Genomic DNA, 11,990 nt, shown 5'->3' on the forward strand with positions numbered 1-11,990 from the left:
ATGATCACCAAGATGATAGACAGCACGATTGGGGCACAATTGACAGCATTGGGGTCAAGCGCGACGACAGTCACAGGAATTCGTCTGAAGAACGACGTGCACGAGATAACACAGGGGAGGCGGGAACTTTTGAGATCTGATGACGTGAAACTCCTGACAACAGACAAAGCGCAGAATGCCGACTAAAGACATTGAGAGAAACATGAACAACGATACCAGCTTGCCACAGATTATGAAAAAACAGCTTGTTAACGTGCTAAAAAGGGCTATGCAAAGGAAGTTCGGTCAGTATTTGACGCCAAGCTCAGACGAACAGGATTTCCTTGGATACGGAACTAAGGAGTGGACCGGATCTCTTTAACTCACTGCTTGGATGGCAATGGCGTCCAGGGCAATTGAACGTGGCTGATGGTGCGACCAGACCAGACCAGACCAGAGGTTACCCTCCTGTGCGCAACCGCCGACGAGCGCTGCGCGCTACTGAAACTGCAGCTGCTGCCACCACAGATGCTGCTCTCGCAGCGAGGAGAATGTTGCAGAACCTTTTTGATACAAGCCTTTACATTTTTGACTTATGATTTTGTTATATGTGACACAAAAAACTTGACAAAAACTACAGAAGACTACGAAGGATTTTGATTTACTAAGATGATTTAGATACAATATTACAATGTCATTTATGTCTAATTATGACAAAATCACGCGTCTCCGTGGATGGCACTAGGTATACTTCTCATTAAAAGACAAGAAAAAATGTGGCATAAGTCAAAGTATCGATATTTGGGGTTTGATGCCAAAATTTTGCATCAATACAAGAGCTGTTATGTTTAAAAATTGAAACCGACAGGTTCTAACTTAAATGTCAATGTAAGAAAAAGCGAGTACGGAAAATCATTACTCTTCCTAAGCTTTGCCGTAGTCGAGTAATGAATGCAATGTAAAGGTAGAGCCTTGTAATAATATCTTGTGTTTATTTGTAAGGGTGAGTAGTCTAGACATCCCTGCACTTAGACGACCTTCGTTGCAGGTCATATAGTATAGTTCTGGCTAAATGATACTGCCAATAATCCTGTTAGATATTTTACAACAAATTTTGAAAACGTGAAACTAAAGTTAAGAGTTTTTTTATGCGATTTTCGAACTCAGATTGATTTTTTGAGGGCACTTAAAAGTGGAATTGTCTTTATAAATATTCAAATAAAACCTTTAAGCACCTTAATACCGACATGTACCAGCACACACTTATTTATTTATTCGCGGGAGCGAGCGGCCTCGGCACACAAACAGCGTCATGGTCCGCCAACACGTTGACCTAAACGTCCATTTGGGAGATGATGATGGACTTAACCTCTACCTCTACATCGATATCATGTATTCTCCTTATGTAAAGCTTGCCACATGGTTTTTCGTGGGTGTTTTGTGTATGGGATGCTAACGAGCAGAAGGAAGTGTTTCCGTCTAGCTATATACACCTGACCGAGAGCTTGACAGTACATATACAAGTATATTCGACATCTCTAACTACCCACTCGTTCAATTTTTAGCGATAAGCTAATTGACTACTGTGCGGAAGTTAATTAGTAACCTCAATGTTTTCTGATATATCAATCAAGACGAACTTTTATAGGTACTTCCAATCCATGAATGAATAAGATATAGAGTTAAAAGTAGAGCTTTTTTGGGTGCGAAATAAATTGAATCGATTTTGTTTAGATCAAAACGCTAATTCACAGGCTATGCAAATTACTGTTCACGTGATATATTTAGATAACCTTATATGGCAAAAGGTTTATTAGGTGTAGCCATCCTTTAACCCATTCCTTTAATTAGTTCTGTATAGAACATTCACACAGGGTTTATTATTCAGTTTGTTTCGGCAAATGGGTAATTATTTGAGGTGTAAGATAAATGTTACAGAAATATAAACACACATTTTGATGTGGTCTGTTTTATTTTTAACATAAGGATATGTACGATAAGATGCTTTATATTATAAGAGATCGATAAAGTTTATTTTGGTTAAAAAAAGCAAAAATCCAATTTTAACGGTAACGAAAATGAGCACCGAGACCACGAAAAAGAACATTTTGTTTATTTAAAATCTTATAATTGTACTATTTGAATGAAATCCGATCATAATGAGAAAAAGAATAAGCATTATTTAATTAATCAGTATCAACAGAAATAGACAATCGATATCTATATAAAAAAAAATTAAAACTTGACCACGAAAATGACGACTACAAATTGTCATTTTTGTAACCTTTTAAATACTATCTAAAATTATTTAATTAAAGTAAGATTAATAACTTCAACTCACAAACCAAAACAGCTTTCAATACCTTCCCCCCGTGTAGGTCTACGGTAGACCCGAACGAAATTATGTTACAACGAAACAACACAACAAAATGCTCCTCTAAATGACGAAGTTTTTTTTTAATATTTAGATATATACATTCACACGTACATTCAGGTCAAAATAATTCTTGAACCTCTCGCCAGTTAACAAAATTGCGTCGCACTGGTCATAATCCTATAACCACACCTGGAGCAAATGTTGTTGACGGTCAACCATTCTTCATTTAAATCAATACACTTAAAAAGTTACACTGTAAAAAGCAGAAAATTCTATAAAAAAGTGTTCTGTATTTTTTCTACTTGTAGGGAAAATCATCTTTTCGTGGTCTTTAATCAGTTTCGTGGCCCATAGGACACGAAAATGATGACCACGAAATTGAAAAGTTCTTACTTTCGCGGCTCTGCAGTAAATATCCTATAGGTTGAAGCAAATGAAATCAATATGAATACTTAACTGCAAATGACACAGCACCAGTAAAACATTATATTTATTTACCCAATACTCACCAAGTCGCAACCGTAACGAAAATGAACGCTCGATCTTTGACGCAAATAAAACTTGAACTTTATTACATTAATTATAGATAAAATTTAATGGCTTGCGATAAACATTATACGTCATATTTACGCAGTCTTATTTCAACAGTTGCTTATACGTTAAAAAAGGATTTGAGGATGGACTTAACCTCTACCTCTACATCGATATCATGTATTCACCTTATGTAAAGCTTGCCACATGGTTTATTCGGTGTATTTTGGTGTATGGGAAATGCTAGAAGAAAAAAGTGTTATCATGTAGCTAATACACCTGACCGAGAGCTTGACAGTACATATACAATATTATTCGACATCTCTAATACCCACTCGTCAATTGTTAGCGATAAGCTAATTGACTACTGTGCGGAAGTTAATAAGTAACCTCAATGTTTTCTGATATATCAATCAAGACGAACTTTTATAGGTACTTCCAATCCATTAATGAATAAGATATAGAGTTAATAGTAGAGCTTTTTTGGGTGCGAAATAAATTGAAACGATTTTGTTTAGATCAAAACGCTAATTCACAGGTCATGCAAATTACTGTTCACGTGATATACTTAGATAACCTTATATGGCAAAAGGTTTATTAGGTGTAGCCATCCTTTAACCCATTACTTTAATTAGTTCTGTATAGAACATTCACACAGGGTTTATTATTCAGTTTGTTTCGGCAAATATTATTAGAAGAGATGATGCTCAGGATTAAATTTATTATAATATTTATTAATTTAGAATTTCTGACGACCGGATGGCCAAGTGGTTAGAAAACCTGAATACGAAGCTTGAGGTCCCGGGTTCGATTCCCGGCCGGAGCAGATATTTGTATGAATAATACGAATGTTTGTTCTCGGGTCTTGGATGTATGTATTTATCTTTATGTCGGCGGCCGATCGTAAAATTCGCCAGATCACGAAATTCCTAGGCATATCGTGAAATGGCGCCATTTCATGAATTGGCTAAGGGACATCCGCCATATCGATCAAAACTCAACTTAAATGAAATTTTCATATCATACGCATTTCATGATTTGGCCAGTTTAGGCAGATCATGAAATTCCTAGGCATATCATGAAACGCTGCCATATCTTGGTTGTGGCACTTCGCCGGCCGCTGCTGCGGCACGCTCGCTTCGCTCGCTCGGCTCGTGCGTTTTGGTCACAATTCATACTAACCCCTCCTCGCTTCGCTCGTCGTCGTACCTACCTAAATTTTTCTTTTTTTCGGCATATCACGATGTGCCCGGTATAGAGCTAGGAATATCGACGAATGTGTTACCTACTCTAATCGATCTGCCGTATTGTTTCTCAGGCACATCTTGATATGCCTGGCCAACTTTTAGGCCTATCATGAAATGATGATATGCCTAGGAATTTCGTGATCTGGCGGATTTTACGATCAGCCGCCGACATATATAAGTATGTTTATTCGTTGCCTTGTATCCATAGTACAAGCTTTGCTTAGTTTGGGACTAGGTCAATTGGTGTTAGGTGCCCCATGATATTTATTTATATATTTATTTTAAATACTAACAATACCGATGTTAAATCTAGCGTGATCAAAGTTCTGGCAACTAGTCTTTCCGTTGTAATAAACGCGGGATGGGAATGACGTTTGACCGAGCGGTCAAATGCTGTAATAAGTCTCCGACAAATAGATTTATAATCCACAAAAAAATACAGCCGAATTGATAACCTCCTCCTATTTTTGAATAGAAGTCGGTTAAAAAATACAATAAGCATAATAGTGCACGTTGAATTAGACAATCTTTTTAAAATTAAAGGTAACGATGAAGATTGAACTAAGTACTTAAAACTTCTTATTTTCCAGAATTGCCAAGATGTCTCACTCCGTGACCATCACCCGCACAACTACCACTACCAGCGGCTCGGCGCTGTTCGTCAACACCGGCTACCTCCGCACATGGCCTGGACTCCTTAAACTGGCCGAACTGGTGCGATTAGTGTTTTTAATTTCTAATAATCTAGGCTTTTATGGCTCCACTTGCTGTTACCCGCGACTTCGTCCGCGTAGAATACTATGCAATTTTCCGGGATAAAAACTATCTTGTGTCCTTCTCCGGGACTCAAGCTATATATTATTATTATATATACCGAATTTCATCTAAAGCGATTAAATGTTTTAGACGTGATGAAGTAACAAACAAACAAACAGACTTACAAACTTTCGCATTAATAATATTAATAGCATTAGACGGAGGGAAAGCAGTTTAATTTAAATGACCAGCATGTAGCCTTCTGGCTACCTAATTAAGAATTTACCAATTTATTTTGAAATACATAAACTCATAAATAGGTTTTATTAAGGACATAGCTGCACTGAAATTTAAATTTCCTTGTGGAATTCAAATGAATCCAGCTCATGATTGACTCGGTGTGACTTTTATGGAAGGGGCCTTGCAGGATAACATCACTCTTTAATACGATGTGGCTCATGGTCGAATACGCCGAGACATTTTGTAACCTTGGTAATTTGCGGATACTATTATATTCTCGCATGTAAGAGCAATCGTGTAAGGTAAATAGTACCTAACCTACCTATATTTTGTCACAGTTTCTCAAGACAACATGATTCTTTGAATGCATCTAAAAATTTTAAATTAACAAGAATAAAAACCCACAATATCGTTTGCACAAGCGTACAGGCATTAAAACCCCATGCTTTTACATATTTTATAATCAGCCCTTTAGTTTGTATTATCAAATTGTTCCGTAAACAACTCAGATTCAAACTATATATTTGGCGTATTCATGTCTTGACTTATTATCTCGCTGGTATTCCGGTCCAGGCTGACCTAATTTCTGTTACGTAAATACCAACGATGCGTTCCTCAAAACACTTCCCTCCACTGTAAAATGACTTTAAAAACGCCACGATACTCGTAGCTTTAGAACAGTATATTTTTCGGTTATAAACATACTATATGTACACATATGTATATACTATTCTTATATTCTAACAGAAGTAATGTGCTAAGAAAAAGATTAAATTATACTTTGACGGACTGGGTGGAAGATGATTTTTAAGTACGCGTAAGTTTAATTTTATTTTTGTTCCTAACTATAATAGAGACAAAAGACAAGCCTTTGTTTAAAAGATAAGGGCTCGAAGCGAAAAATTCACCTGGGAAGATTTATACTATAGCACAATGTATAAATATTGTACAGTAGGTACAATTATGAAGCAGACCTACCTCGTTCCTGATTTATCCGCATAGGTACACACTTTGTGCTTGTAAGTTTATCAAGTCTATTCAAATTGGAAAAATAAATAGCGTCGATCGTAGCAAAGTAAATAACAGAAATAGCCGCTTACAAAGGCTAATTCGTTGTTCCGATTTCCTTGAAATACACCGGCATGATGTCAACTGTGCGTCAGCGCACGATTGTTATTAAAAGCAACGATAACCCGGCGCAAGTTAAAAGCGGAGGAGACCAAACACAATTTCGCTAAATCACTACTAAATTAACGTTGGTGTTAATTAGTCACCTTATTACCAGATCATATATTTAAGATATACAATTTGTATATAATTTAGAGGTACACAACCCAATATGACCGACACGTTACAATATGCAAAGCTTGAAAAATACTATACGCCTTTAATTGTTCTAAGAGTTACACATCATTTATTTTCATTTTCGTAGTAAATAAGTACTTAGATTAAAAATAATCATTAAATGCTGTGTAATTGCAACCTAATACTGCTTACTACATACGAGTATTACACTAGTCCGCTAGATTTTGCGCACAACGTGAAAAAATACACATTAAATTAATCAATAAAATTAAATAAGAGATTAGAAAAAAAGCCGTGGTGGCCTAGTGGTTTGACCTATCGCCTCTCAAACAGAAGGTCGTGGGTTCAAACCCCGGCTCGCACCTCTGAGTTTTTCGAAATTCATGTGCGGAATTACATTTGAAATTTACCACGAGCTTTGCGGTGAAGGAAAACATCGTGAGGAAACCTGCACTAACCTGCGAAGCAATTCACTGGTGCGTGTGAAGTTCCCAATCCGCACTGGGCCCGCGTGGGAACTATGGCCCAAGCCCTCTTGTTCTGAGAGGAGGCCTGTGCCCAGCAGTGGGACGTATATAGGCTGGGATGATGATGAAGAGATTAGAAACATGTCGGGCATACCTCGAGTAGGTACTGATGCTTGAGTGACCCGTATATTTTATTTTTAATAAATCTATTTTACGTCTGTAGCACACGGCAATTTTAATTAAGACTTGATTCATGTAAGTAAGTACACTCGAAGAAATTGAATCGCATACCAGGATGGAACGTTTGCGTTGCAAATGCCACATACATACATTACATATATGTGCCAAAGAATCATCGTGACATTTATTACAAAAGTGTCCACCGTGGTATGAGATTCAGCTTGCAGTTGCATCGGAGCGTCATATTGGTTGCTACCTATTTTTCGTTGGTTTAATTAAATTTCTCATTGTGGCTACAAATTTGATCTGCTTCATCGTCTTAATTAACGACTTGATGTTAGATACCTGCTTTGGAAAATCCAATTTTAAGTTCCCATGGTATAGTCATTTTAGGATAATCCCTTAGTCAGTGTTTAAAATGTAGTTAAAAAATAATATTTTTTTTTATACCTCATTATAGTTGATGAGCTATCATTGTAGGTATCACAAGAATCATCGTAAAATGACTTTACCATAATAGATATTAATTAACCTTTTCAACAGCTTAGTATATTGAGCGGTGGAGTGCACTTGGAAGTATGTTTAAATATCCACACTAAATGTTTGTTTGTTTATACTCTTTATTGTACAAAAAAGAAATACAAAAAGGTTGCAAAAAAACAAAGTGTTAAGTAAGTACAAAGGCAAATGCAAATGTATTAAAAGTTTTTAAAAAATATTTGACATGCCCTTCATTTTTTTTTCTTTATTAAAGAAAATATGTTTTAAATATACTTATAAAAACAACATGACATTTCTGTCAGTCAGAAAACATAAAGCCTATTTATAACAAATACTTGGATCATATTTGATGAGGTGTACCTACTAAAAAAGTTCTTGTGTCGAAATTCTTATGTAATAGAGAGCTAACAATTTTTTATTCTTCCACGGTAGCAAAACTGCGGGATAGAACTGGTAAATTAGCATATTCGAGTGGTTCCCAATCTTTTTTTATACATAGGTAAATACAGTTACATACAAGTACAATTTAGGGTACCTACTTGAAATTCCTCATTTGCATTTCTTCTTGATAGAAATAATGCACCTGCTTTATCGACCTAATAGGTTCGCCTTTTAAATAAATAAATATCAAGGGACAATTCACACCAATTGACCTAGTCACAAAGTAAGCTTAGCAAAGCTTGTGTTATGGGTAGTAAGCAACGGATAAATAAATTATATAGATATAGATACATACTTAAATACATATTAAACACCCAAAACCCGAGAACAAATATTCGTATTTTTCATACAAATATCTTCCCCGACACGGGAATCGAACCCGAGACCTCAAGCTTCGTAGTCAGGTTTTCTAACCACTAGGTCGTCTTTTGTATAACTATTTATTAGGCTATTTTTATTTTTCCAGTTGCTGGGTGCAGCGTGTGTAGGCGTGGTGGCTTATTATTGTGACAACAATCGTGGCACTACCTACTACATTCAATCCCCCGAGCTCTTCTACTTCTTGATCTCCGTTGCTTGCTTGATAGGCACTTTTTGCCTTCTGACAGCTTGCTTGGTCTCGCTTTCGACTGCTTCCCTCATATCCAAGACAGTCTATGTAAGTATTTTTCCTCCATAAAATATATCTCTTATAACTAAGAAAGTATTCTTATCTACTTTACAATCATTTGATAGTAAGAAATAGTTAACTGTTGTCAGGTATATTTATCCCTTCATTTGTAGTAGGTCTCTTGTCTAGCCCATGTGAAAATGAAATGTATTTTAAATTTCTTCTTTATTTATTTTCAGGAGGTGATCTATCACGGATTGGCTTTTATTCTATACTTAGCTGCGGGCCTCACACTTTTAATTGAAGTTAACCATCGGAAAAGTTCATACCGAAGCCAAAATTATGAACCATTTTTGGCTGCATCGGTAAGTAAGAAAAACAAGAATAACATTACCTGACAACGCTGGAAAAAAATGAATGTTTTGTGAGCAAAATTTCTACCTGAGCCACGAATTTTAATAAAAAAGGTTCCTTTTTTTTAACATTGGACTATTGCTTAGGGAGGGGACAATTTGTAACAATGAAAAGTCCCTGTCGTATCTTAAAGTAGCTAACTGTTGCCCGCCACTTCGTCGGCGAAGAATTTGTTTATTGCTATACCGCACGAAATATGCAATCCTATATTAAACTATCCTATGTTCTTTCCCGTGACTTAAATTATCTCCATACTAAAATTAAATCGGTTTAGACATTTTTAATTATTGAATCCAAGTCAAACTCAAAATATCTTTATTAAATTTAGGGGCTGTTTCACCATCCAATGATTAGTGTTAACTGACGGTTAAATGTGATGCCGTCTCGGTCTATTCGAACAAAAGAAATAAAGACGGCATCACATTCAACCGTCAGTTAACACTAATCAATGGATGGTGAAACAGCCCCTTAGGCTATGACAAGCACTTATGAATGTCACAAAAATCTACCACCGGTTCGGGAAAACCCAAAAAACCTCTATTGAGAAGAACCCGACAAGAAACTCAACGAGGTATGATATGTCATGTATATATATATTTTTGAACAGATTTACAATGTTGTTTAAAGATTAAAATAGTAGTAGTAGTATTAGTATTTAGCACAAAAATACTACATTTTTAATCAGAGTAGATTCGCTATTTGAAATAAATAAGTGATCGCTAATGCGGATCGGATTCATTTCCAAATATCCCTGTCCATGATATAATCATTAATTTTATAATACTCCGTACGCCTTAGACATTACTTTATACTTGACAATAGTTTTAATTTTTTTATCTGTTTGATCAGTATATTTTTTGGATTTTTTTTACTGTAAAAACTTATGCAATTTCCCAGGATCGACTTTTTGGTTTTATATAAGTAGTCTGGAAGTTGGAACTTTAAGCTTCCCTGTGTTTCCAGTAGCGTTTGACTTATCAAAGTTTTTGGGAGAATCACATAGGTACCTATAGGTAGTCATTCTTAATACATACATGTTAAGGATATTTATTTTTAAGATGCGTGATTGTTGTACAAATTAAATTTATTTTCAGATAATGGGCCTAGTGATGGCGGGATTGTACTTGTTCAGCACATTCTTCGCAAATAGGTCTTACCGCGGGATATAAGTAACTAAACTACTGACCTATTTATAGCCAAAAAAGCTTTTCGATGTTTTTATGTCCAATAAGTTAAGTGAAGCAAGCATTCAGCGTGTTTGTAAATTCTATCATGCGAATGCAACTAGTCAACCAAAATGATGGGCAGTCTCACCGTTGGTAGATTCAGGAAAATGTTAATGTTTTGCTATACTTAACGAATTTCAATAACTTTAACAAAGAATGTATAGGTATAATCTTACCTTAGCGATTTCAGAATTGTAAAACCTACGTGAGCTAAAATGACCCCTAGCATTAAGTAAAATATATACCTATTTAAATAGACATGATGAGAAATAAATTTTGGAAAGACTAGACATATAAGAGAACCTATGTGCCACTAGTAAATGGATATTACCCCATGTTGATCCAGTTAAAAAAAAAACTTTAAGACTGTTTTAAGCTTAAAAACTGTAATGGATCAAAAAAAAATAACGCCTTATTTTGTGTGATATGCGCCACAAGTTTTAGGGGTCAAGGAACTTGTTGCAAATTTAAATAGATAAGTACCTACTATGTTAAATATTGCCATTTTAGACGTGCTATTGCTTGTTCTTGTTGCTTTGTGTAATGGGCTCGTACCCTTTAGTAAATTTGTAGTATTGGAGATTTATTGTTTGTTGTGCTTAGATATTTAATAATACTTTGAATCTCTATTTTTTTATCTTATCGTTGCCAATCAAGTGTTCCACAGTTATTTATTTTTTAGATTAAGATCTGATTTATTTGTTTCATTGTACCTAATCGGATCAAGGAAGTTTCCTTAAGAGGTACAGTAATCTTATTTCACAATAAAGGTACATGCCATTAACATACAATAGGTACGCTGTTATTAAAGATTGCTACACACTGTTATGTCCACAAGAAAGTATGATAAGTATAAGAACAGACAATGGACACAATTATCGCAACTTTGCGATCATGGCCCCTACTAAGTTGTGAATCTTAATCACAAAAATCCTTGTATTCAGAATGCGTATGAGTAAGTGCAATCACCAGCACTTATATCTAACACAAGCGCTATTTTTGCACGCATTTTATCTGACTCATCTTACCGGCCCTACATAGAAATAGAGTCGTATCAGCAAAGCTACTACGAAACTCGAAACTCGAAGTTCGTATCGTACCACCCCTCTCGCTCTCGTATTAAATAGTTTAAGTATCAGAGGGACCGCACGACACGAACTTCGAGCTTCGTAGTAGCCCTGCTGATATTTATACACGCTTTGTTATGTCAGGTATTGGTGCTGGTGACAATCGAGTTCATAAACTTGTCAGCACAAATTTGGTCAAAAATATCTGAAAACGCTTTTACGCCGTGAACAATAGAGTCGTGTTCAGATATATTTGATCAAATTTTTGCTCACAAGTTTATGAACTCGACTGTACATCTGTCACATTGTGCGTTCCATTGTCAGATTGCTATTATTTATCATATTATATTGAGTTTGTGTTACCTGAGTTACTACTCTAACCGTTAGAGTAGATTGTTTAAATTCTAGCGAAGTACCTAAATGAAAAGTTTAAAAACCTAGAAGAATATTGTTATTTTTTTATCACAGAGATGTCTATGTTAGTTTAAGATATACTGACCTATATTAATGCTTTCATTATAATACGAAATAATTATACACTTATTTTGTATTGTACTCTACATTTTTTTTGTACTCGGCTATAATTTTCAATGAAATACCTAAAGCAGAAAATAATAGAAATAGTTTAAAAAGTGAAAACACGCTTTAA

At 35.4% G+C, this 11,990-nt stretch overlaps 1 protein-coding gene across 1 annotated transcript in view; it reads left to right on the top strand.

Moving 5' to 3' along the window:
• Positions 1–11,896, top strand: part of LOC141428157 (uncharacterized) — a 13,773-nt gene extending 1,877 nt beyond the window's left edge. The window contains exons 2-5 of the mRNA XM_074087947.1: positions 4,725–4,848; positions 8,491–8,682; positions 8,874–8,999; positions 10,143–11,896. Coding sequence (XP_073944048.1) covers positions 4,735–4,848; positions 8,491–8,682; positions 8,874–8,999; positions 10,143–10,217 — 507 coding nt within the window. The 5' untranslated portion in view covers positions 4,725–4,734 and the 3' untranslated portion in view covers positions 10,218–11,896. The remainder of the gene's footprint in view (positions 1–4,724; positions 4,849–8,490; positions 8,683–8,873; positions 9,000–10,142) is intronic.
• The last annotated feature ends 94 nt before the right edge of the window (positions 11,897–11,990 follow it).

The sequence above is a fragment of the Choristoneura fumiferana genome, chromosome 5, assembly GCF_025370935.1.
Source record: "Choristoneura fumiferana chromosome 5, NRCan_CFum_1, whole genome shotgun sequence".
NCBI lineage: Eukaryota > Metazoa > Arthropoda > Insecta > Lepidoptera > Tortricidae > Choristoneura > Choristoneura fumiferana.